This window comes from Bufo gargarizans, chromosome 6, assembly GCF_014858855.1.
Source record: "Bufo gargarizans isolate SCDJY-AF-19 chromosome 6, ASM1485885v1, whole genome shotgun sequence".
NCBI lineage: Eukaryota > Metazoa > Chordata > Amphibia > Anura > Bufonidae > Bufo > Bufo gargarizans.
The window spans coordinates 102,863,321-102,885,476 of NC_058085.1; the positions used below are offsets into that span (position 1 = coordinate 102,863,321).

The following is a 22,156-nucleotide window of genomic DNA, read 5'->3' on the forward strand; positions in this document are numbered from 1 at the left end:
CACTGAAATCAGACAAATCAGGGAAGGGTTTCTTGTGTTTGGAACAGATGGGCCCAAATCCATCCATGGGATGAGATTTACAGATTAGTTATGGGATCAGAGAACACATTCGGAGCTTGGCTCTGCAAAGCGTTTTTCAGTTACATTTCCAAAATGTCCAGCTCATAACCCGTTCAGTCTCACTGGACGATAGGTATAGAGATCCTACTATCCAGCCAACTTGAGCTATTAATGTCCCAGGGAAGATTTTTCAATTAATTGACTGGAGCTATTTAATGTATAGCTTCATGTTTCCAGGTTACCTTCCATGTTTGCTAGGTGTTGTGTTCACATGGGAAATGCTATTGGTATTGACATGGAAACGTGTAAGTCATTTGATCATGTATCACCCAGTTGGTATTTTTTATGTGGATTGCTATCAGTTTACATTGCAATGGCAGGATTCTATTCCAAAATATTGTGGGAACCATTCCCTCTACATTTCTCACCCATTATGGCTTCATAAGGTAAGTGCCCCATAGCCCCTGAAGGTCTGATTCTTGATGATCCGATCTGTCCACAGAGTGCGCAAACTGCTGCCTCTCCTGACTCCTCTATACACATACACACCGGTTTCGGCCAAACTTGTATGTTTTTCATGGGAGGGAGGTCAAACCTGTTGCTAGACACTTCTGTTAGTGGTAAATCTTCCAAAAATCTGTTTTCCTGTTCTTTCTCACCCTGATATCACCTATTAGGGGGGGAAACGGGGGCTCTGGATGCACATTGAATTTTTCACCGATCTTGTTCAAAATGATGGCTTCGTCTGACAAAAACGTAAATGCGAGACAGTTAATATTAGTCACGTAGTGCATCTACGTAAGGTTCTCTCTAGACCTTAGAATCCATTAAACAGAAGTCACATGTGGTATGCTGCAAATCTTCCTTTATATAAATATGATACAGGTTCACAAAACATGCAGGAGTCAAAAAGACTTACCTAAATAGTTGAAAGTCCAAGTCAGTGAGTAAAATGAAGTGTAAATTCAGTCCATAGTCCACATCAAATACAGAGATAGACAAAAGTGCACCATGCGCAATCTGCTACGTTTCAGAATCATTCCCCTTCATTAGCCACGCGTGGATCCGATCCAAGTGCAGTCACCTATTGAAACCAATCACATATCCAAATGTTCATATTTAAAACAAGACCGTTATTCACATAGTGGCACATACATTCTTATTGCAGAACACACCATTTTAGACTAGATCTTATTACTTAACAATATATAGATGGTATAGGTTATGTTCTTTATAAGGCGTCACTATAGGACACAATACGCACTATTAACGGAAACTACACAAATACATTAAAATTGCAACTCTCATTAAGTCCATTTGGATAAATAGGGGGTCATTTATTTAGACAGGCGTTTTAGGTGCCGGCCTTAATAAGCCCCTGCGCTGGCAGTGGATCTGCCGAAGTTATGCAGAGACGCCGGCCTCTACATAACTTCTGCATATGCAGCACCGGTCTAAATGTAAGCCAGCTTCATTGCTGGCTCACATTTAGACCATTTTCTATGTCTAAGAGTATAGATCCAATAAACGTCTCTTTGGAGTTACTTCTTCCTAGTTCGATCGGAATTTACACCTTCCATCTCCTCAAATATAAGCCATCTCAGATCATAAAGTCTACTTCCATGGAATTTACTGCCCATAAAATGGACAAGTAATGGTTAATATAACGGCAGAATGCCTCTTAGAAGGTAATTCATTTATTGCATTCTCTGAAAGTCTTAGGTCCCTTTCACACGAGCGAGTTTTCCGCGCGGGTGCAATGCATGACGTGAACGCATAGCACCCGCACTGAATCCTGACCCATTCATTTCAATGGGTCTGTGTACATGAGCATTGTTTTTCACGCATCAGTTCTGCGTTTCGTGAAAATCGCAGCATGTTCTATATTCTGCGTTTTTCACGCAGCCCTGGCCCCTAGTAGTGAATGGGGCTGCGTGAAAAACGCATTGCATCCGCAAGCAAGTGCGGGTGCGATGCGTTTTTCAATGATGGTTGCTAAGAGATGTTGTTTGTAAACCTTCCGTTTTTTATCACGCGCGTGAAAAACGCATCAAAACGCATTGCACCCGCACGGAAAAAACTGAACAACTGAACGCAATCGCAGACAAAACTGACTGAACTTGCTTGCAAAATAGTGCGAGTTTCACTGAACGCACCCTGAACGCATCCGGACCTAATCTGTCACGCTCGTGTGAAAGGGGCCTTATTCCACCTTCTTTCTTCAGCTGTATTACTATATGAAACCGGCAAAAGCCTCCATCAGGATGTCATTCATTGACTTCACTATCTAGCCAGGTTTGTGCTTCTTAACATAATGTAAACTGATGTTGGATTGTTTCTCCCAGCAGAGACAGCCATCCTTACTGAGACATCATCCTTCGTTCCATCCTAATCTCGACCTGTAGGTGGTGTTGCAGGCTGTACAAGTATCATGGTCTTTCCTATATCCTCCCCTTCTTCTAATGTGAGGTGGGCAGCAAATGTGTTCCCTATATAACAGACTGTACCAATCCACACCCTCCAACACAATGTTATCTACCAGATACAAAACGCTCTGCTCAGGAACACTCCCAACTATTCTGCTATTGTACTGGAGTTGTACTGAATGCTGCCACACACTTATATCTGCTATTCTAGAATAGAGTCTATGTAATTAGTTACAGATTTTCATTGTAGAAATTGTACACAGCATGCAGGTATAAATAAATTAGATGAGAAAAATAATTGTATGGACTAAAGGTTTGGAACCATGAAAAATTTCCTAGAACAGAGAGGTGGTGATCCTAGCATATACGGTATGCTACTTGCACAGCAGCAAAAGGGCTGAGAAGCTAAAACAGCATACTGCGACTCTAAAAGCAGATGCCTTTTATTAGGTTAAAACTTAAAACCATTCCGACTTGCATGTCAACTTGGTTTTGCCCACATCTCGGCCACTTGGCAGTCAGTACTTGGAACTGTACCATTCAAGAGACATAAGGGTGGCACTTTGTAATGAACTTTTGGAGAGCAATGGGCCCAAATACTATTCTTGCACATGGACACTCATCTATCTGTGCTGCCCCCTGATGGAGGGTGGGTCATTTTTTCCCGGCTAGAAAACATCTCCCTCATTTCTCTAGCATCAAATGCCCTATGCACAAAGAAATTGGTGTCTACGTTTGATTTTTTAATTGTATCTCAGTCTCATTTTAGTATAATTCTTTCCTCTTGATGGAGTATTTGGAACTGCCTTGTATCTGATTACCTAGTAACCACAGATCTTCTGGTTTTGGTGACTACCTGCACAGTACATATCAATGAATGTTCTAAAAGTCAAGTCTTCATTAAAAACCATTGTACCTGCAGAAGAGACTGGACGATTGCCTTCCATTTCCCTAGAAGATGACCTTCCCACGTATGTTTTTTAACATATCCTAAAATATCCACAATTTTTGAAAGGGGCACTGTGTAGTTGTGCCTTGAATTTCTTTGGTTTTGCCACTAGCACTGGTGAAGCTGATTAAGGCCTCATGCACACGACCGTTGTGTGCATCCGTGTCCATTGTTCCGTTTTATGTGATTTTCTGCGGACCCAGACCTTTCAATGGGTCTGTTGAAAACTCGGAAAATGCACCGTTTTTCGTGATCCGTGCTTCTTGTCCGTCCAAAAAATAGGACCTGTCCTATTTTTTTGACGGACAACGGTTCGCGGACTCAAGTCAAGGGGTCCGTAAAAAAACACGGAGGCACACAAGATTGTCATCCGCGTCCGTGATCCGTGTCCGTTTTTTTCCTATAATTTTCAAGGCAAACTTGACTTAGATTTTTTTTTCACTTTTCTGGTCTGGTGATCCTCCAAAAATCAAGGAAGACACACGGAAGAAAAAACGGACACAGAACCCCGTTTTGAGGACCGTGAAAAAATACTGTCGTGAGCATGAGGCCTAAACTGCAGCATTTTTCTGTAAACCTGGCTACAATTTTGTACGGTCAAAAATGACTTATGTAAATATATTCTTATGTGTTTTCTGAATAAAAATTCAAAGTAGTTACCAGCACATAGTGTCAGGATGCAGTTTAAAAGTATTTAGTAATTCAATACTCAGTCATCATGATAATCACCTCCATCACTTAATTTTCCGTTAATTATATTGATTGCTTTTCATCCTCCCCCAACCTGGTTGGTATAAATAATATATCATCAAAGTCCCAAAGCCTCCCAAATGTCATTATTTTTACAAAACAGAGGGCACGTTAGGGAAGATGGCATATGGCCTGGACAGATTAAGAGTTTAGGTTAAACCCTGTTGTATAGTCTGAAGCTTCTGGTGAGTATTTTACATTTTTGTATTGGCCTCATAACCACATATTTTAAGATGATTTTTGTTTCCATGTTCTGTCTGTATATTGCAGGAGTATAATGAAAGTGATCGGGCCCACTGGACAAGATCCCGCGCCTCTTACCAACCGATATAGCAATAATACACATATCATTTTTTGCTGACCTTACTTCTTAAGTTTAAAAAGTGTCTTCTTTGGTTAACCTTTCTGCCAGATCCCCATGTGGCTGGATTGGTGGAAGAAAGCATACATACCTACTCCCTGCCGCTAGGTTCAAGCTACTTTGCTCCCCCGCTGCCTCTGTCCAGTCTCTGCATGTCAACATTCTGTTTGCTGTGGTTCATGTGGTCGCTGCAGACAATTACAGCTACAGTGGGGATGTGCTCACCATGTGTCACGTCACTGGGTTACGTGATGCTTGAGGGACACGTCCCTGCCACACAGGGGCGGATTGGGAACTGAAAGTGGCCCTGGAAAAAAATAAACTAGAAGTGGCCCCAGGTTGTAGGAGTGTCTAAATTGACAGGAGGAGGAGGGGCAACATAAGTAGAAGGAGTTAGCAATACCATAGCACAAAATACCATATACCACAGTGTTGCACAATATATTGCCCCAAAGGCTTTCCCTCTGTGGTGGCCATCAATAGCTGCCATTTTCCATTTGCCATGTTTTTCTCATCTTCCAGTTGTCTCTGATTAAGATACGGGCAGGGGGCTTAGGAGGTGAGATGCGGTCCATAGTTGAATTCAGGAGGACATGAGTACTTGATTCTCACGTTAATTACAAATGAGAGCTCATTATGTACCCGGCCAGTGGCAGAGAGGAGGGCTTGGGCGGCCCCCTGGGCATCGGCCTACCAGGAAATTTTCCTGGAAGGTCTATGGCCAATTCGCCCCTGCTGCCACATGACCCATGTCAAGAAGCATGCTGACACGTGGAGACCTGAGCTAGGCAGTGACAGCAGGGGTCTGAAGGAGCCAGAACCCAGCAGCAGGGAGCATGTAAGTATGCTTCTGTGAGATTGTGGAACAGCTCTGCCTGTATAATGTGTATGCCTAAATTGTATTGGAACTATCATTTGGAATTCCGGGCACTAGAGCCAACTGTTTTGCAGCTACAGCCAGCACACTCTGGGATTTGCATATGCAAAGCAGATGATGACTCATGCAGGCTGCTTCTGAGAAAACCAGGAAGTCTGAGCTGATCTGATATGGTGGAAGGATTGTGCTGTGAGAGACTAAATCCGATTCCATCCTGGCTTGCGGATGTCCGGCAGTGAATGGACACTCAAAGGAAGGAGAGTAGCTGTCGTCCCCTCTTTGTAAGAGAGATTGTCCCAGGAAGACTATTAATAAGACTTTTCAGTGTGTGGACAGAAGCCTTATTACCAAGCAAGGCCGCACGGTTGTTGAGAGGTTGGAGGCCATCCCGGGTAAGCGGCATCCTGCAGCACAGTAATTGACTTGCAGGCTCTGCTGCGTCTGCTACCGGTTAGGTGTGTCCTCTGTAGCAGCACAGCACGACTTGTAGGCTCTGCTGTGTGCGCCAACGGGCTAGGCCTGTCCCTCAGATAGGGACGGTGAGTATGGGCCTGGGGTATTACTTATTCTGTTTATACTTATGTTATTACTATTTCCAAAGTTAAGTTTTTGTTCTTGCATATAAAGCTGGTGTCAGTGTCGCTTTCCTTGTCTGTGACTTCGCTGTATCCTGGGGAGCCCACCCCGGTACACGGCTTACACTTCTAGGCGAAGGTTTGGCCATATGAGAAGGGGGGTCATATGGCAGAAAGGCTCCCGAAGATGAACAAACCCTTTAAGGTTTTGGAACTGACTAAGGGACAACAGATCACCCTCAGTATATTGTTTAACAAATATAAGAGTATAGCTCAGCAGAGGAAAGAAGGAAAAGACTATTCATTATAAGAAGCAGTATGGGCCAGATTTATCATTAGCTCCCTCCACTTTACCATATGGCTAAAGTCAGTTTTAGCCAAGTCAGATTTATGATCGGCCCTTTAAGACTGTAATAAATGTGTTCGACGGTAGTAGTTTATCAGTCAGTAGGCAGCTTTACAAAAGTCGCACGTCTTTACGAAAAAGTTGCATGTTCTATTAAAAAGTCTCATAAGATAAGCATTATTGCAGTATTTCAAGCTTGTATTTCAAACTGACAAATGCTGCAAAGGCCCTAGATGTAGGTTTTTGCTAAAAAATTGTGTTTTTTTAAACACATAAAATGATTGCAGTATTTCAAGCTTGTATTTCACACTAACAAATGCAGCATAGGCCTCAGATGTAGGATATTGCCAAAAATGGGTGTTTTCTTTAAACCCAGAATATTATTGCAGTATTTCAAGCTTGTATTTCACACTAACAAATGCAGCATAGGCCCCAGATGTAGGGTATTGCCCAAAATGGGTGTTTTTTTTATAGAATATTATTGCAGTATTTCAAGCTTGTATTTCACACTGACAGATTCAGCAAAGGCCACAGATGTAGGGTATTGCCAAAAATGTGTGAAAGGATGAACAGGCGGCTCACCTCCAAACCAAATGGATTCAGGTGCTCACGTATAAGTTTACCCCAATAAACAAGTGCAAGGATAGTGTATAAGTAGAACGGGCTCTCAATCCATAGGGGGCTGCATCAAAAAGTAAATTTATTGAACATAAAACTATAAAATCGAATGTCATTAAAACATATCATTTCACGATCGAACAATAAATCAAATATTATCGGATAATATCGAATGAAGATTCAAATAATCGATATAGTAGAAATGATCAATAAATAATCGAACAATAAATCAGGTAGCTGATCAAATAGTCAATTGATGAGAAACCACATAGAGAACTAAAAGTACGTAGGAAAAATATAAAAAATATATAAAAATATATGAATGTCCTCCAGATCTTGTTCTCAGTGATGACGTATATAACCACCTGTGTTGGTGGTATGTATGACCACTTATTACTTAGATGTAATTACCATGTCGATAAGAGAATGTAATATAGCAGGCAAACATGTAGACATGTGAAAAAAGGAGAGAGAGCGGTCTCTTTACCGTGTCTTCACCACCTCCCGGTGGCTATTTGGTTGAACAGATCGCACGCCGAGTCAGCGTAGATATCCTTTTCCATGCAGATACCGATAGTCCGGTGTAAATTTGCTTATTGCACTCAGTCTAAACTTTCGAGTGTAGTTCACGTGTTTGATGGCGTCTCACGTGGTGTCCCACGTGGTTTAATACATCACCAATTTAAATTTACAGCGCGCTGTATCTTTTTAGATTGTATCATCCGTAGATTGCCATACACGTTTCGAGGTTGCACACCTCTTCTTCAGTGGCTATTATTATTTCACACTGACAGATGCAGCAAAGGCCGCAGATGTAGGGTATTGCCAAAAATGGGTGCTTTTTTAATAACAGAAAATAATTGCAGTATTTCAAGCTTGTATTTCACACTGACAAATGCAGCAATGGCCACTAATTTTGTTTTTTGCCCAAAATGGGTGTTTTTTTAACAGAATATTATTGCTGTATTTTAAGCTTGTATTTCACACTGACAGATGCAGCAAAGGCCCCAGATGTAGGATATTGCCAAAAATGTTTTTTTTTAAACCCAGAATATTATTCCAGTATTTCAAGCTTGTATTTCACGCTGACAAATGCTGCAAAGGCCCCAGATGTAGGGTATTGCAAAAAATGTTTTTTTTTTAAACCCAGAATATTATTCCAGTATTTCAAGTTTGTATTTCACACTGACAGATGCAGCAAAGGCCGCTAATTTAGTATTTTGCCCAAAATGAGTGTTTTTTTAATAACAGAAAATTATTGCCGTATTTCAATCTTGTATTTCACACTGACAGATGCAGCAAAGGCCGCAAATTTTGTATTTTGCCCAAAATGAGTGTTTTTTTTAAATAACAGAATATTATTGCAGTATTTCAAGCTTGTATTTCACACTAACAAATGCAGCATAGGCCCCAGATATAGGGTATTGCCAAAAATGGGTGTTTTTTTAACCCAAAAAATGATTGCAGTATTTCAAGCTTGTATTTCACACTGACAAATGCTGCAAAGGCACCAGATGTAGGATATTGCCAAAAATTTGTGTTTTTCTTAAACCCAGAATATTATTGCAGCATTTCAAGCTTGTATTTCACACCACCAAAAAAACATAGGCCCCAGATGTAGGGTATTGCCAAAAATGGGTGTTTTTTTAAACCCAGAAAATTATTGCAGTATTTCAAGCTTGTATTTCACACTGTCAAATGCTGCAAAGGCCCCAATGTATTTCAAGCTTGTATTTGACTGTCACTAAAGCACATATGCTGTGCTGGTGCACTGAACTTGCATAAAATTGGCCGTCGACACCCACCTAACTAACAGACGGATAAAAGTTTGTTTTCTGTGTCACTGGGCTCAGGGCAAGGTAAAAAGATTGCTCACTGCACCCACAAAACAAAATCTAGGTAGATTGCTGAGTTAACAAGCACTTTTGATTAAAGATTCTTTCCTATTCTCTCCCTCACAGCATTAGCATCCTATCCCTACACTAATTAGAGCAGAGTGATGTGCTGCGCTACGTGACTCCAGCTTATATAGAGGCTGGGTCACATGCTGCACTGGCCAATCACAGCCATGCCATTAGTAGGCACGGCTGTGATGGCTTCTAAGGGCACACAAAAAGCTCCATTAACTCGCTGAACACCGAACTCAAACTTTTACTGAAAAGTTCGGGATCGGGTCCGGGGTCCAAAAATCCTAACGTTTGGTACACTCAACCCTACACTATATTCGAAATTTTCGCAAATTCTCGAAGTGACGATATTCGCTATTAATATTCGCGATTTGAATATTCACGCCCAACACTAGTAGCAAACACCATAAATCACAGACACAACACAGACATCATTTGATCCAAACGGAAAACATGTCAGATCAAACCACATGTTTCCAGTCTCACCGATCTTCTGCCACCTGTCGCGGGAACCTAAATAGGAAAAAAAAGTTTATTGTGTTTTTAGTTTATATTTTTTTTTATTCTGTTTCCTAAACAAGATTATAGGGGCGGCCATTTTGCCTGAGCTGTTCTTAACAGCATTTAGAAAAATGCCTTACGGGCAACGCACATGTGCCGTAGATACAATGGTCTGGAGGGGACCTCATTGAATTCTATGGGAGAGCTTTTTAGACATGCTCTGTGACCTGTGCAGAGGTCATTGTACAAGAGAAGAATAGATAATCTTTTATAATCACCTATTGTGAATGGTGGATCATGTCTTATCTAGACACAGAGGTGATATCGTTACAGGCAGGATTAGAATGACACGCAGTTAACTGCAGTAAAATGATGTGTACAAACCAAGAAGTGGAGCATATTATTAGGCTGTATTACACAGCCTGATTCTGCAGGTGATTGTCGTGAGAGGAGTCCGCTGGTATTACATGCAGCGATCTTCTCCACTGCATAGGGAGGAGCGATTGTTTTGCCGTCACTCGTCCCCATGCTGTCTAGTTATTTGCAGTCATCAGATCGTGATTAGATGGCATGCTGAAAAATTGCAATTGCCCAATAAACGAGCAGGTAATCAGCGGCAGTATAACACTGCCAGATGATCGCCAACGAGTGTTACTATGAACATTTATTAGCGATCATCTGGCAGAAAATCTGTCAACGTAATACAGGCTTCTGTGGCTTGTGCGAAAATTGCAGGATTTTATTATTTTTGTTCAAATATAGATGTTGACAGGAAAAATTTTAAATAAAATCACCAAAAATTCTTAAACATATGTTGAACAATAGGTAAGTTTATAATAACACATTCCCTTTAAATCCTCAGCACATCAACCTATGGTGCGAATATCCATGATAGACTTCAACCTTTGCAATGCCCTACATAAATTTAATACATAAAAAAGAAATGTGCAAATATCCTGAGGTAGCTTCAAAAGTCAACAGTGTGGCTTTCTTAGTTGGCAGTAGTGGCGCTCCTCATGACGTCTAGCCTTGGCAGGATGACATTTAAATAAGTTAAGCTCTATTTCGTTTAGACACGTGTGTAGCCTGCACGTGTGGTAACTGTTCAGATGACCTTGTGATGTATTGAAGCAACACTGTTTGGGTAATTCATGGTTTTGACCATGAATTTGAAATCATTTAGTTATTTATGTGCCCGGTTAACTCTATGAAATTGCAAAGTCTGACCGGCATTAACCCCTATACCTGGTGGTGGATCCTCCAGACTTAAGAAGAGGCGCAGGCCTCTTAATAACTTTGGCAGATCCACCTCAGCTTCTAAAGCTGCTTCCTAGCTGTCTTACAGTTAGACCATTTTCTATGCCTAAAACAAGAGTAGTAAATAGTAAATTAGACGGGCCTGTCCCCCTCCACGCCACTCCCACTTTTTTAGAACTGTCAGGAGCGGGGAGAAGCTGCATATTGTGGCGCAAAGGACCTTTGCGCCCTGAGGTGGACTGAGGGCCCGCGGCCACTAGTGGGCGCCATCAGGCCTTGCAAACCTGCCGCAAGTGACAGTCACACTCACAGCACTTTTAATGGCCAGTCGCGGGTCGGGGCCCCTGTGCCTAGCCGGCAGGCCCGCAGCTCTGTGGTTGCTTTACCCAGTGTCCACCCCTGGCCCCGCCCCCACCCATACCCTCTTCGGCGCTGCACCATTCTTGCTGTGATTCCTGCAAGACCTGGCCGTGACCTCAGCGCTGGGTCTCGCACACCCTGACTTGGGGGTTTCTTTTCTGCTGTTGGTTGGGGTGCCCCTGGTGTTGTAGGTGGTGTGAGGTACAAGGCAGGGATCCAGGCATGGCAATATATAATGATAATGATTAGGAAACCAGTAACCACATATTTACTGAAACTTTTGACAAAGTGGAAATATTTACATGTACTCTTTGGAGTAGGAGTTCATATCAACAGCTCTCATAAATTTCTGGCATAACAAAGGTGGAGGTGAACTTCACAAACCACATCCAGATATAGTCTTTCATTATTACTATGCTTCACTTCAGTCCAGCCTTTTCAGTCCATATTTTCAGAAGGCAATATCCTCTCAAAGTGTGGTTCTACAATGCCAACTGCAGGGTGTAGTCCTTTAACAGATTAGTATCTGTGTCTGTCTAATATGATTAGGGACCAAAAGCCTTTACCTAAAGTCAAAATGCAGTGAAGTCCAAAGCCGGTATATGGTCATCACCTTACGGGCAGTTGTTCTTCACCGACCAATATGGCTGCTAAACCTTCAAAATAACGTTCTGCTTTCTGTGTTCTCAAAGTGGATGGAAGGCTGAAGTGGAGTCTTAGTTTGGCACCAATTACATGGCTGTCTATCTCCTCAAAGGACCCAGGTTCCTAAAGAGCTGCTTTCTGCTCTCTCTTCAACCCTCAACTCAACAGGGAGAAAGAAGGCTGACCCCAGGAGTCTGGGCCTGCCCCTGCCTGACAAACCAAAAGCTAAAGGAATTAACCTTCAATATGCTGGCCAGTGATTAGCCCAGATTTGTAAAACTTAATTTAAATCTTGTACACACATTAAAATACACAACATTTAGTAGACTTAGATGGGTCATTAGGGCATCTATTGTATTTAGCAGTGGCCACCAGGTCACTATATGTGCAGCTATTAGAGCACATTAATGAAACTTTTAAAAATATAGCATTCTTGCCAACTTCCAGAATGTCCTGGTGACTCCTGTAAAAAGGAGAGATCTCCTGGACTCATAGAACAGTTGGAAACAGCTGGGCACAGTATGAAGGGTTACTTTCTCATAGAAAGCAGCCCTCCATGGACTTTAAATGTGTTATCCCATGATTGATGTTAAAATGAATATCAGACATCATAGAGCACAGGAAAATGTCCTTTCATTACTGCAAATGTTCTGGAGATCTTCAGGCTGGCACCTCAGGGTGTGTGTCCTTTCTCAGGGGTGTTTCCTTTCTCATGGGATGTGTCCTTTCTTCTGCAGCTCTCTCCCTGTAATCTGCCAGTTGGACAGAGAATTACAACAGGTGGCGCTATAGATTTAGTTGAATAATTCAGTGATTATACTACAGTTACAAAAGTATTCAGATCCAAGTGCTGCTTTGAAAAATGTTGAATATTTTTTTGTGGGGCAAGCCCTTTAGGTGTATGTAGGGCCAGGATCCTGCATCATCAAATTCAACTCCGGTGCCCAAACATGCAGTGAGGCGGTGGAACTGTGGTATGGATAGGGAACACGGCCAAGCATAAATGGGGCATTGTATGCAAAAGGGGTGTGGGAGTGGAGGTGCACCCTCTTCCCCTGGGCCCCATAGCAGTCGCATGGTCTGCCACTATGGTAGTTACATCCCTGAGTTTGGCCTATTCCACGTGGTCTCTTCTACAGTTCACTGGTATAAGAAGGTGATGTCTTTTCTGCTGATGATAATGATATACTGTACATGTTATTCACAAGGTTTTCTAACCTGTTGCATGCAAGTAAGTCATTGTAGTTTTACAAGACTGCCTGCCCGCCTTCCAGCCATGTAATTAATGAATCCTATTGGCAAGACATCTATATCCTGCCACAAGTCAGCCATAATCCTCTGCAGCTTTGTTCCTATAGTAACAGCTGCTTTAGTTTTCCTCGGCGTCTCGTGTGTGCAGCGGCAGTAAACACGTCCCAACCTTCCGAACACGTATCTCACATACTACAGATGCATCAGCCCAATGGGAATAGGGCAGGGGAGGAATTCCATTTTTGGGAGGCTTCCCTTTGCTGTATAACACTGATAAACACGTTTTAACTATTTAATGGAGGTTACAGAAACGGAAAGATCTGGACGCCAGGTGTTATTTTAATAAATTAGCCAAGGTCTGCCTGGTGCCGAGCCCTGAAAACAGGATGTCGTGTTTGTTTTGTTCTAATAACCTAATGATTTTTCTCCTTGGCCCTTATAATTATGTCAAACGAAAGAGTAAAGGTCTTTACTGTACTATATTTGCTTTGTACATAGGGAAGAATTTAGACTTAAATGGAGTCTGTCACCTAATGTTACCTATTAAACCACTTGTACTGGCCAGCAGATCATTGCAGATGCATTCTAGACATTTACTCTTTTGACCATGTTTGTATTGTCTGGAAAAAGTAGTTTTATTTATTTTATGCACTTATATAGCGCTACTATATTCTGCATCACTTTATAGACATTAGAATCACTGTCCCCAGTGGGGCTCACAATCTAAGGTCCCTATCAGTATGTCTTTGGAGTGTGGGAGGAAACCGGAGTACCCGGAGGAAACCCGCGCAAACAAGGGGAGAACATACTAACACCATGCAGATGTTGTCCTTGGTCAGATTCGAACCTAGGACACCAGCGCCGTAAAGCACCAGTGCAGTGGTTTAACTACCAGGGAAGCAGGGGAAGCGGCTGCTTCGGGGCCCTGGCTGACAAGGGGCCCTGGAGCAGTGTCTCACACACACTTTCTGTGTGTACATAATTTTACATTTCAGAAAAGGCCGCCCCCCCCCCTTCACATTAGGTGCGGTCACATAGGGGACCTCTTACCATGCAGTGCAGTGGCAGCCCGCCCACCAAGTGAAGTCATCCTCAAGGGTCACGATGAGCGGGATAAGCAGGCGAGAGGAGCAGCGGCAGCACAGCGGAGGGCAGAGGGACACACAGCAGGCACGCACAGCACTCATTTTTTCAGGTATGTGCCTGGGCACCCCGGCCCCACCCCCTTCCCTTGCCTGCTGCTGCACTAGTGCGGCCTCTTTGGGCATGAGGAAGGATGGGCAGAGTCTAAGTGGTCCACCCTTTCCTCCTCTCCTCTTCCAGTCTGTGACAAGGAGGAAAGGCCAGGTACAGCAGCAGGCAGAGTGTGCAGCCAGGGGAGGCTGCAGCATGTAGCTGCCACAGACTGCCATCCCAGTCCCACCAGCTACTATATAATAAAATGCATGTATCTGTTATAGTACAGGAGGCTGGCAGAGGCTGGGATGGCCACTTGGCTGCTGCAGCTGCCAGGTAGCCACATTGCAACATATGCCCACTTCTTCCTCTGCCAGCCTCCTGTACTATAGCATGCAGTACACGGCAGCCTCCCCTCTCTGCTCGCTGTTCTGCCATCTACTAGTGCTTACTATGGCACTCTTAAGTTATATATACACACATGTGATGCCAGGATGGTTCTGGGCTGGCATCGGGTGCGTGCATATGTTTGCAATAATAAGCACTAGTACATGGCGGAGGCAGAGAGGGGAGGCTGCCATGTACTGCAAGCTATAGACAGGAGGCTGGCAGAGATTGGGATGAAAGTTCAAATCAGCCCCCTTCCCAATGTTTTATATAAAGATAAATAAACATAAAAAAAAAAAAAACATTTTAACTATTAAAATATAAAAATACTAAAAACACAACAAACTATTTTTTTTTAAAAAGGGACCAGCCACACGACCATATGCCCTCTGAGATATACGGTCCAGGGAAGGGGGGGGCCCGTCCAAAAGTTTTCTGTGGGGCCCAGTAACTTCTAGTTACGCCCCTGCACTAGTGGTAACTATGAAACCACCGTGCTGCGTAATCCACCCAATAACAGCTCCAAAGTGCCTGGTGGGGTGGGCTTGGGTTTTCAAACCTAGATTAAAGTTATCCTCCCATCATCAACAACTTTGCACTTATGCAGTGCTTCACTCCAGGTTTCTCCTCCCTTATGCTGTATCTGGCATCCTCCCCCTCTTCCCTGACGTCACTGAGATGCCTCCTAAGGGAGGAGAAAGCTGGAGTAAAGCGCTGCACAAGCGTAACATTGTTGGTGATTGGAGGAAGCATTTTAATCTTAGGGGTGGAACTCAGCAAGGGAAAGGGTGGCAGGCTAGGGCCCTTTGAAAACCCAAGTCCGCCCCACCGGGCACTTTGGAGCTGTTATCAGGAGGATTAAAATAACTTTTTACAGACAATCCAAACATTGTCAAGAGGAAAAGGTATGTCTAGAATGCATCTGCAACAATCTGTTGGCCAGTACATTTGGTTTAATGGGTAAAAATTTGGTGACTCCCTTTAAAGGGGTTGTCCCACAATTTCTTTTTTATAGTTTTCAAACTAGTACATATTTTTGTAATTGCATGTAATTAAAAATTTTGTATAGCCACTGAGTTGTTCAATAATATGTATACGTATGGCGCCACCTTCTGTTTGATTATTTTCTTATTTCTTTGGCTCACTGAGAAGGTCGCACATGCTCAGTTTCATCCTTCAACTGCCTCCTGAGTTGTGATAGGTAGAAAGCGGCAGCAAAATGGACACAACCCCTGAGCTGCAGCAGAAAGGACAGTCCATTTGAGCTGCCGCTTTGATATAAACCTAGCAGAGCACTGAATGGAGAGATCAATGGATCCATGTGAGGTACAGGTCATGTACTATATGTCTGATTTTCATTTTTTACATTAGTCATGGAATAACCCCCTTAAAGAGAATACGTTGAGAATATGTCTCATTCATAAGGGTCTTTTCACACACTGCATTAGCAGTGTACATTTCCTGTATGTGGCAGGAGAGATCCTGGCACATAGGTTAAATGGACTCATAATACCCTATTCACCGGTTGGGGTTTCCATTTTGTAACTGGATAGAGAGCCGCAACAGACTGCACTAATCCATGCTGATACTTTCTGTAAAAAGAAAATGTGTCCATTAGGGATGAGCGAACCCGAACTTTAAAGGTTCAGGTTCGGAGTTCAGGCAGTGGAGGAATCCCGTTATGGATTCCGTTATGATGGAATATAAGGGAATTCTATGACGGAGTGCAAAAACAGAAGCCTTTAAGAGGCATTCCATTTTGATCCGTCATAATAGAAGTCTATGGCCAAGCATAATAGATCCGTCTGGTTTCTGTTATGCGGGACTTTGTTTTTCGTCCTGCATAACGGAAACCAGACAGATCCATTATGCTTGGCCATAGATTTCTATTATGAAGGATCTAAATGGAATGCCTCTTAAAGGCTTCCATTTTGCATTGCGTCATAGAATTCCGTTATATTCCTTTATAACAGAATCCATAACGGGAATTCTCCACTGCCCGAAAGCCGAACCCGAACTTGTAAAGTTCAGGTTCGCTCGTCCCTAGTGTCCAATAAAGAGATACCATAATATGCGTATGGATGACGAATGCCACTTTTTTCGGGAATGTTCGTTGGATTTGGTTTTCATGGAAAACGCATTGGAATCAGTGTGGAAAGAGGCCCCAATCCTATTGATCTTAAAGGTAACACAGACATCACAGATTTTTTCAGTGCCCTGGAAATAAAACATCATGCCGTATCTTTGAGCAGAAACAATGGCCACAATTCGCACACTGAAATGAATGGGAAGCAGAAAAAACTAGTTATTCACATCAAGACGGGTTTAAAACTGCATCAAAAACTACATGTATTTTCAAATTTGCATTCAAAATAAGCATGGAAAATGTGCTGAAATTGGAAGCAGACTCAGCAACAGAGTTTTCTGCCTCTACTTAAATACAGGCAGGCCGGACGAGGAGCGCAGCGGTGGGGGAGGCCGTACATGAAGAGGCTTGGGCGACGGAAGCAGAGGTGAACGGAGGGTTAAGTGTGGGAGGGGGGGCGGGCCGGCTGAGAGGCGCGAGTTGCTAGGACAGCGGGGGGGCGCGGCCACTCCGGTGACGTCAGGAGGAGGCGGTGAGCAGGAGCATTGCGGCCAGGGAGAGAAACGGAGCAGCAGCAGCGTAATGGCGGCGCCGGCAGTTTTAATTGAGGAGATGTTGGAGCGGCTGCGGCGTGAGGCGGAGGTGCGGGGGCCTGGCTGGCTGCAGGAGCAGGTGGGTGCTTGTATGGTTGCTCCTGCGGTTACCCCCACGGTTCGGGCTACCCGGCCGCGGCGGAGCAAACCGCCGGCGCGCCTAAGTCCTGAATGCACCCCCCGGGCCCGGCGCCGAGTAGGGAGCCCCTCTGTGGACCCTCGGCGGCGGAGGGCGGCCGCACAGCCTTCAGCGAGCCGCTCTCGCCGTGGGAGGAATCCCGATACACGGCGGGGCCCTGAGAGGAGCGGGACGCCCCTTCCCCCGCTCCCTGCGGCGGTGCAATTGGATGCTGGACCTGGATCGGTGGGCTGGCCCAGTCCTTCCTTTAGCGGGCGGTCCACTCAGCTTCTGGGCAATATCCCGGTCCCTCGGACTGCGCTGAGCGGAGGGGTGGATCAGCGCAGGTCCAGAGAAGAGCAGGACAGTGTGGAGGAAGGTCCCCTTGCCGTGGGGGGCGCCGAGGTCTCTTCCCGGTGTCCGTCCAGCGTGGTGCAGAGGGTCGTGCAGGTGGTCCGGGACGAAGAGCCGTCGACGTCCAGGAGCCGTGCCGGTGAAGTGTCCGTGCTGCGGGAGTCCGGATCTGCGGCAGCGGGAGGCACAGCGCCCGTGGTGCCTGGTGAGATTGCTTGGGGCTCCATGTTAGCGCAGGGTTGCCCGGGGGGGGGGGTGGGGGGGCCATGGGTGATTTAGGTAAGGGGTTGGGGCAGTTGTTGGGAGGTTTGACGGGGTGGCTGGCGGGCATGGGGGCGGGTGGTGGGTCTCCTTTGCCGGGTTGGGGGGTGATGCCGGGGTCAGTTGTGGGGGTGCAAGGGGGGGGGGCTGGGTCGGCGTCGGTTGAGACTCAGGCGGGAGGTGAGGGGTCAGTTGTGGGGCGGCAAGGGGGGGGGCTGGGTCGGCGTCGGTTGAGACTCAGGCGGGAGGTGAGGCGGAGGTGCAGAGGTTGGACGATAGGGCGCGGGGGGAGGTGTATGTGTGCTTTGAGGGCCCTTTGGGGGCTCATTTGAAGCAGGAGGTGAGGGAGAAGATATGGAAGGGGGAATATGTGGAGATATTCTCGCTGCTTCCATTGGAGCGTTTTAACCTGGATAGGGGGAAGAAGGATGAAGGAAAAAAGGAGGATGAGGACAAGCGGCGGCATCGATTGATTCCGCGGACGTTTGCTAATTGGCTACAGGCGTTTGCCATATTAGCAAGTGTCATTGGCGAGCGGTCTCCGGAGTGTTGTTCGGCGCTGTTTTGCTACCAGGATGCTATTGGGGAAGCGTACAGGGTTTATGGTGGCGTGGGCTGGCTCAGGTATGACGAGCAGTTCCGGCAGCGTAAGGCGGTGAGGCCAGATATCCGGTGGGATCACAAGGATATCGGATTGTGGTTGAGGGTGACGGCGCCGCCTAGGGCTGGGCAGTCCTTTCGGGGGGAATCCGGGGGGTCATCCCCGGGGGCCTTGGCAGCGGCGTCCGCAAAGGGGTTGTGTTTCCTTTTCAACGAAGGGAACTGCAGATTTGGTGCTAAGTGCAAATTTAAGCACGAGTGCACAGGGTGTGGGGGGCCCCATGGAGCTAGCCGGTGCTTCAAAGGGGGTAGGCATAAAGGGGGGGACGGGGTTGGAAAAGGGTCGGACGCCGGTTCGGGTGGAAGAGATGCAGGAGTTTCTAGATAGGTATCCGGATCGGGTGGCGGCTGGGTTGTTGGGGGACGGGTTTAGGTTCGGTTTTCGGATTCCATCGGTTGTCACGGCGGGGCCTGTTGTTCTTCGGAACCTTAGGTCCGCGCTGGTTCATGCTGAGGTGGTGGCGGAGAAATTGAGGAAGGAGGTGGAGTTGGGACGGATGGCGGGTCCGTTCAAGGAACCGCCGATTTCGGGATTGATGGTGTCTCCCCTGGGGGTGGTGCCTAAGAAGGAGCCGGGCAAGTTTCGGCTCATTCATCACTTGTCTTACCCAAAAGGTGCGTCGGTCAATGATGGTATAGATCCTGAACTTTGTTCAGTGGCCTATACTTCCTTTGATGCGGCTGTTAGGTGGGTGAGGCGGTGGGGGCGGGGGACGTTGATGGCAAAGCTTGATGTGGAAGCGGCTTTTCGGTTGCTTCCGGTGCACGAAGGGAGCATGGGTTTGTTGGGTTGTTTTTGGGACGGGGAGTATTTTGTAGATCGGTGTTTGCCGATGGGGTGCTCTCTTTCGTGTGCGTATTTTGAGACCTTTAGTTCATTTTTGGAGTGGGTGGTGGTTGAGGTTTCGGGTTGCTCGTCTATTATTCATTACTTAGACGATTTTTTGTGTTTAGGGCCGGCAGGTTCGAGGGTTTGTTCGTTGTTGCTGCACACAGTGCAGTCGGTTTTTGCGCGCTTTGGCGTACCTTTGGCGCAGGAGAAGACGTTGGGTCCGGTGACGGAGTTGTGTTTTTTGGGGATTGTCATAGATACAGAGCGGATGGAGTGTAGGCTTCCGGAGGATAAGTTGGGGGATTTGCGCTTGGAGATTGATAGGGCCATTGGGGGTGAGAAGATCAGGTTGCGGGATTTGCAGTCCTTGTTGGGGAAGCTGAATTTCGCGTGTCGGATTATGCCGATGGGTAGAATCTTCTGTAGACGGTTGGCCGCGGCTACGGCAGGCGTGTCTGCGCCTTATCACTTTATTAGGTTGCGTAAGGAATTGAAAGGGGATTTGAGGGTGTGGGCGGAGTTTTTGGGGCAGTACAATGGCAAGTCGTTAGTGATGGAGGAGTTGTGCGACAGTGTGGATTTCGAGTTGTATACGGACGCGTCCGGCGGGGTGGGGTTTGGGGCTTATTGCCAGGGTCAATGGTGTGCGGGAGGGTGGCCGGATGTGTGGGTGAGTCGGGGATGGGTACGGAACATGGCGTTGTTAGAGCTGTTTCCTATCGTGGTGGCGGTTGTGTTGTGGGGCAGTAAATTTGAGAACAAGAAAGTGCGGTTTTATTGTGACAATTTGGGGGTGGTGCAGGCTATCAACAGTTTGTCTGCTTCTTCCCCACCGGTGGTCAGACTCTTGCAGTTTCTGGTGTTACAATGTTTGAGGCTTAATGTGTGGTTGGTGGCGGAGCATGTGGCGGGAGTGTCTAATGCTGTGGCGGATTCTCTTTCTCGTTCGCAGTGGGAGCGGTTCCGGCTTCTCGTGCCAGAAGCGGAGGCGGAGGGTATGGAGTGTCCGGCGTGGCTTTGGGGGATCTTGGAGGAGAAGTGACGGGTTTGTTGAGGGATTCGCTGAGTCCGGGTACTTGGAGAGAGTACGGTAAGGCGTGGGCGACCTGGGAGAGTTGGAATGGGGCGTGGGGGACTGGTGGGGGGGAGGGGGACGTTCGGTTGTTGTTGTTGCTGGGTCAGTTGAAGAGTGAGGGGTGGTCGGTATCGAAGGTGAATCATTTTATTGCAGGCCTGGCGTTTGGTTTGAAGTGGCGCGGGCTCCCGGATTTGACAAGGAGTTTTTTGGTGCGGCAGGTGTTGAAGGGATGGCGGAGGAGTGCGGGCAGGGTGTTGGATAGGAGGCGGCCAGTGTCGTTTGGGCTGTTGCTTCAGTTGGGTGATAAGTTGGGTGTGGTTTGCAGCTCGGCTTGGGAGTTGGGGCTGTTTAGGGCGGCGTTTGCTTTGGCGTTTTTTGGCGCCTTCCGCTTGGGTGAGTTGGTGAGTGGCAGTGTTCACAGAGCGGGTGGGCTTAGGAGTGAGGATGTTGAGTTGGCGGGGGATAGGGTGCTTGTCTGTATTCGGCGGTCGAAAACGGATCAGGAGGGCAGGGGGCAGCGTGTTACGTTGTTTTCGGTGCCGGGGTGTGGTATGTGCCCGGTTAGGTGTGCAGGTTTGTATGGCTCGGGGTTCCGCAGGGATGGGGTTCCGTTTCTTAGGCATGAGGATGGGTCCTTTTTGTCTAGGTTCCAATTTTTGGCGGTTTTTAAGAAATGTTTGCAGGGTTTGGGTGTGCCGGTTAGGGACTATTCGGGTCATTCTTTTAGAATTGGGGCGGCGACGGAGGCGGCCAGGGCAGGCGCCAGTGAGGAGGTTATTAAGAGGATAGGGCGGTGGGAGTCAGTGCGTTTTAAATCTTATGTAAGGCCTGCTTTGTTGTAGATGTGTGGCGATGGTCTGGTATGGTGTTAATTGTGTTCTTTTGTTGTTCACAGGTCTAAGGACGGCGGCTTTGGTGTGGATCTTGGGTCACTCGTATGTGTTTTGGGGTGCGATCAGAGCGGATGTCAGACCGAGCGGTCGTCAGTTGGGATTTAGTTCGGAGTTGGCTACGGTTCGGTGGTTGGGTGTGAGAGGTATGTTGTGGGGTGGAGTGCTGCGGGAGGTTCATCGTTTCGTGCGGCTGGATCGTCCTCCCGATGTGTTGGTTTTACATGTGGGAGGCAATGACTTGGGTAGGCGTCCTTTTAGGGAGTTGATTCGGGATGTAAAGTTTGACCTGCTGAGAATTTGGGCGTTGTTCCCCGGGCTGATCACGGTTTGGTCGGATATTGTTCCGCGTAAGGCTTGGAGGGGTGCGAGGTCTGTGGAGAGCCTTAATAAGGCGCGAGTTAAGGTGAATAGGGCAGTGGGACGATTTATGGCGAAGAGTGGTGGTGTGGTGGTGCGGCATGAGGTGTTGGAAAAGGGCGTTGGGGAATTTTGGAGAGCGGATGGCGTGCATTTGAATGCGGTGGGGACGGATTTGTGGGCTCTGGGGCTCCAGAGTGGTGTGGAAGTGGCCTTAGGTATGTGGAGGGACGCGCAGGTTTGAGGGGGTCAAGCTGCGCGTTCTTGGAGGCGGGGGAGGTCCTTGAAGTGGAAGAATATGGTGGTACCTGAGGATGGGAGGGCCCCGCGGGAGGGGCTGGACTCTCATTGAGGAGCTAGGAGTACTAATTACGCGTCCATCAGTTGCTGCCTCCGAGCTGGGTTCAACGGCTGGGGGCAAGATGGAGACGCAGGTGTTCCGGTGTTTATGAGGTTATTGGGGCTTCTAGGACCTCCC

The 22,156-nt window shown here is 46.5% G+C and overlaps 1 protein-coding gene across 1 annotated transcript in view; it reads left to right on the forward strand.

Annotated features, from left to right (window-relative positions):
• LOC122942002 overlaps window positions 1–22,156 on the forward strand; it is a 171,591-nt gene that overhangs the window by 142,366 nt on the left and 7,069 nt on the right. Inside the window, exons 2-3 of the mRNA XM_044299496.1 lie at window positions 17,516–17,802; window positions 21,324–21,896. Of these exons, the coding sequence (XP_044155431.1) occupies window positions 17,516–17,802; window positions 21,324–21,896 (860 nt within the window). The remainder of the gene's footprint in view (window positions 1–17,515; window positions 17,803–21,323; window positions 21,897–22,156) is intronic.